The following is a 3,584-nucleotide window of genomic DNA, read 5'->3' as shown; positions in this document are numbered from 1 at the left end:
ATGTACCAGATAAACATGGAAGCCCAGATGCCAATCAGCCAATGACGCATTGTTAACTGACAATTGTGCCAACTTCTCGAGAGTATTTGGAGGTGATTCATGTTCAGGATCCCTATCCTCTTGCCTGAAAAGGAGGGAATCCATTTAAGCAATGTTTTTAAGCTAATGTATCAAAGGTAAGTAATAAAGCTACTAGGAAATCTCATACCTTCTAACAAAAAATTCTCCATATTGGTCATGAAGTATGCCATACACCATCCATGAAGCCAGTTGATTGTACATGACCTGATGCCCATGCCATAATAGCCTGTCTAACACAATTATTACACAATCCATCATACAAAGTCAATGAAGAGTGTATGCGTAGAAATTGCATTTTAAAACCATTGATCTACAGCTTCCATAGCCCTTCGTTTATTCAGCTGGAAGCTTATACATACCTATTATGTAAAACAATATTCTAAAGACAAGTTGTTGCTGTTCTAGACTTCAGAATAATACGGACTGAAGCAACCGCCTAAGAAAACTAAGCTTAAAAAACAATTTTGATACAAGCATAAAACAAGCAGATCTCAACAAGCAGTTCACACCTCTGAATGCAAGTCTGCAGCTCAGGAACTCCGCAGTGGCATCTTTTGTGTAGAAGGTTGAGAAGTTTCCCTCCACAAATGTTATCACGCTCAATCTCCAAAATTAGCCCATAAAGAGGTGGCAACAAAATCAAGAACTGTGAAGGAAACTCGAAAGTAAGCATTCATAGAAATGAAAGAAAGCAAATTTGGAATGAATAAAGAAATATGCTTCAAATACAAAACAATTACAATTTCGTATCATTAAACTACTCGACATAAAGATATTTCTAAATGTAATTTCACATTAACCTTATACGAGTACACCATGCATATCGCCACTGCCACATAGCCCCACAAACCGTGTGAAAAAAAAAACATAAAACATAATAATATAAGCAAAGTCTGCATGAATAAATTCTCAGGTTCCAAGAAACTATTATACCAAAAGCTCCAAGGACAAAGATATATCAAATGGGAAAACGGCAAATAAATCGAGCCCATTTCTAGTGCAAATTTCCAATCATATATTGAGAAAATCATAACATGTTTCAGTTATCAATTCACGGTACTTGCAAACAGCCCTAATGAACAAAGAACACAACCAGAGCCATGAGCAATATTACAAAGAGTCAGGCTCACAACTTTCAAACAGTAGAGAATAAGTAAATATCTTATATTTTACCTTATTGAGTCCTTGCGTCACTGTTGCCAAAATGGGTAGAGAGTCAGATAACATTTTCTGCTCAATGAGTAAAACAGCAGACCTGTAAACAGAGAGCACCTCAACAATGCCGTTCGCAATTGCTCTTCTATACACGCTAGGCTTCACCTTTTTAGCTTTCAATGATTTATTTACTATTGATAAAGGAGTCCCGTTCGGAGCTTTAATCCAACTCAAGTTCCTAGATTTGGCTGCAAAACGTTCTAGTTCCCGGTAATAAAACCCTAGTGTGATAATCCTTTCTATTACTTCCCTGCAAGTCAAAACCCGAAGCAAACATTTATAAACAAAAAACCCTTGCCATACTGAAGAAATCAACTTTTCATGTCTTAACAGAAGAATTAACAGAAAATAAAGTGAAATATAGTGTGAATACTTATCGCTGGGTTGGATAAAGGATATATCAGGAGCGAGTTTGAAAGTAGGCTCCTCGGCGAGAGGCGCTTCTGGGGATAAGCTAACACGTGGTGGTTCATTGTATTCCCTCCCATCGATTATGAGATCTCCGGTGTAACCTACGAGAGCCAACAGCAATTCGTGCAGCATGATTTCACAAATTCACTGGCAAGAGATCGCAGTGTTTCGAGACGTTAAATTAGTTGAAAATGAAGATCTTGCCAGTTTTCTTGTCGCTAAACTCATAACTGCAAATACATTATACAGAGTGGATTTCGTGTCAGTGGATTCTGTAATCCAAAGCTGCCGCAATCGAAATCGAGAATAGAGGTGATAAAGTCGCATACTGAGGCGATGTAAACAGGCCAGCAATAAGCAAAATATACGCATATCCATACATACACATACATGAAAATGGCTGCAGAGAGAAAAAGAGAGGTGAAGATAACCTGAAAATAAGCAAGCCTCAGCCGACCCACATACAATCGGAGTGGGGAGAGTAGGATTACTGCTCATTCCATTCCCTTGCTATTCCAATTCCATTCCCGCCGCATACAAATCTGAAATCTTGGTTGCAGTAATAAATGAAAACATGCCAAGAAAAATACAGGCAGACCCAGATATTTGAAAAGGACGGGTTTTAGAACTGATAAACTTATTGGGCCAAAAAATGGGTTTCCTTGACGGCCCAGATTGGCAGATTGTTTCGATCTTTGAATTTTTCTTCTTCAATTTAATTTTTACCAATAAGAGATTACTTATTATTTAAAATCATAGTAAAAATTTAAAATGTGTATTTTACTCTTAAACTCGTAGTAATCTTGCTTAAGCTTAAATCTTGATCTACACGCTTCGACGCAATTCGCGTTATTTTAGAACATTTATATAAATATGAATTAAGTTCATTTTAGGCTTTAAAATAAATTATAGAGTAGATATTGTATTCTCTTATATATAATTTGGATAGAAAGTTGTTGTTAGAGAAATGAATTTGTTTGTTTCAGATTCATCAAATCCAAATACAACCTAGAAGAAACATCTACAAATTATCAAGGGCGGCTTTTTCATACCACCATCACTCACTCGATCAATCAATACATACAATATATCATTAATGATCTCCAAAACATTATTGTATGCAAAGGAGCTACGGAGAAAAAAGAAAAGAAACTCCACCACGGCCTGCACATTTATTTGGTACCACGTAAAGTAAAGAAAAAGAGCAAGCTGGTGTTCCTTTTGGATGGAGATAAGAATGAATTTTAGTAGACTTCATCAAAAGAAACACGTGATACATTGATTTCAGCAGTGTGTGTGCGCATCATCGTTTATTATTATTATTTTTTTAAGTAAAAAAGTACTTTATTCTCGTGTATAATTTTTAAATTGCATGGTACCACGTGATTTCTAGGCTATCCAGAGAATATATTTTATATATCCATCTCGAAGTAAGCAAGTACATAGCCCGATTAGGTGTTCGTTCGATGGATCTATGTATACGAAGCCAATATAGATCTATGTATACGAAGCCAATATAGATATAATTCATAAATGCATGTGCACACAAATTAATAAAAAGGTCGATTGGTGGGATTGTCCACAAAATAACAAAATGTTTTGCCCATAAATGATGTCTATCGGAATATTTCATTGGCCGACAACATAATCAAGAGAGCACCATGAGATGCGGCCGGACACACAGGGCGCCGCCAAACCAGATTTCTCCTTTTATTTTTACATCCAATTCAAGAGTAGGTCTAATTTCGATCTTTAGAAGTGTTGCAACAATCAATTCCGATCCCCCATTACACAAAAAAAAAAATCTAAATTTATCTCATCTAGAAACCATATATATTCTACACATAAATGAAGAATCTTTTAATGATATATATATA

The 3,584-nt window shown here is 35.9% G+C and overlaps 1 protein-coding gene across 1 annotated transcript; it reads right to left on the bottom strand.

Moving 5' to 3' along the window:
• Positions 1-6: 6 nt before the first annotated feature.
• On the bottom strand, positions 7-2,281 carry LOC140969723 (gamma-tubulin complex component 4 homolog; the record flags this gene model as incomplete). Its single annotated transcript, XM_073431158.1, has 6 exons — positions 2,139-2,281; positions 1,670-1,937; positions 1,255-1,546; positions 591-727; positions 209-307; positions 7-124 (listed from the first exon to the last, which is right to left on the bottom strand). Coding segments are annotated over exons 2-6 (816 nt in total), but the record flags the coding sequence as incomplete, so codon positions are not given.
• Between the last annotated feature and the right edge of the window lie 1,303 nt (positions 2,282-3,584).

This window comes from Primulina huaijiensis, unplaced genomic scaffold, assembly GCF_012295235.1.
Source record: "Primulina huaijiensis isolate GDHJ02 unplaced genomic scaffold, ASM1229523v2 scaffold42601, whole genome shotgun sequence".
Lineage (NCBI taxonomy): Eukaryota > Viridiplantae > Streptophyta > Magnoliopsida > Lamiales > Gesneriaceae > Primulina > Primulina huaijiensis.
This window is presented reverse-complemented; position numbering and strand designations above follow the sequence as displayed.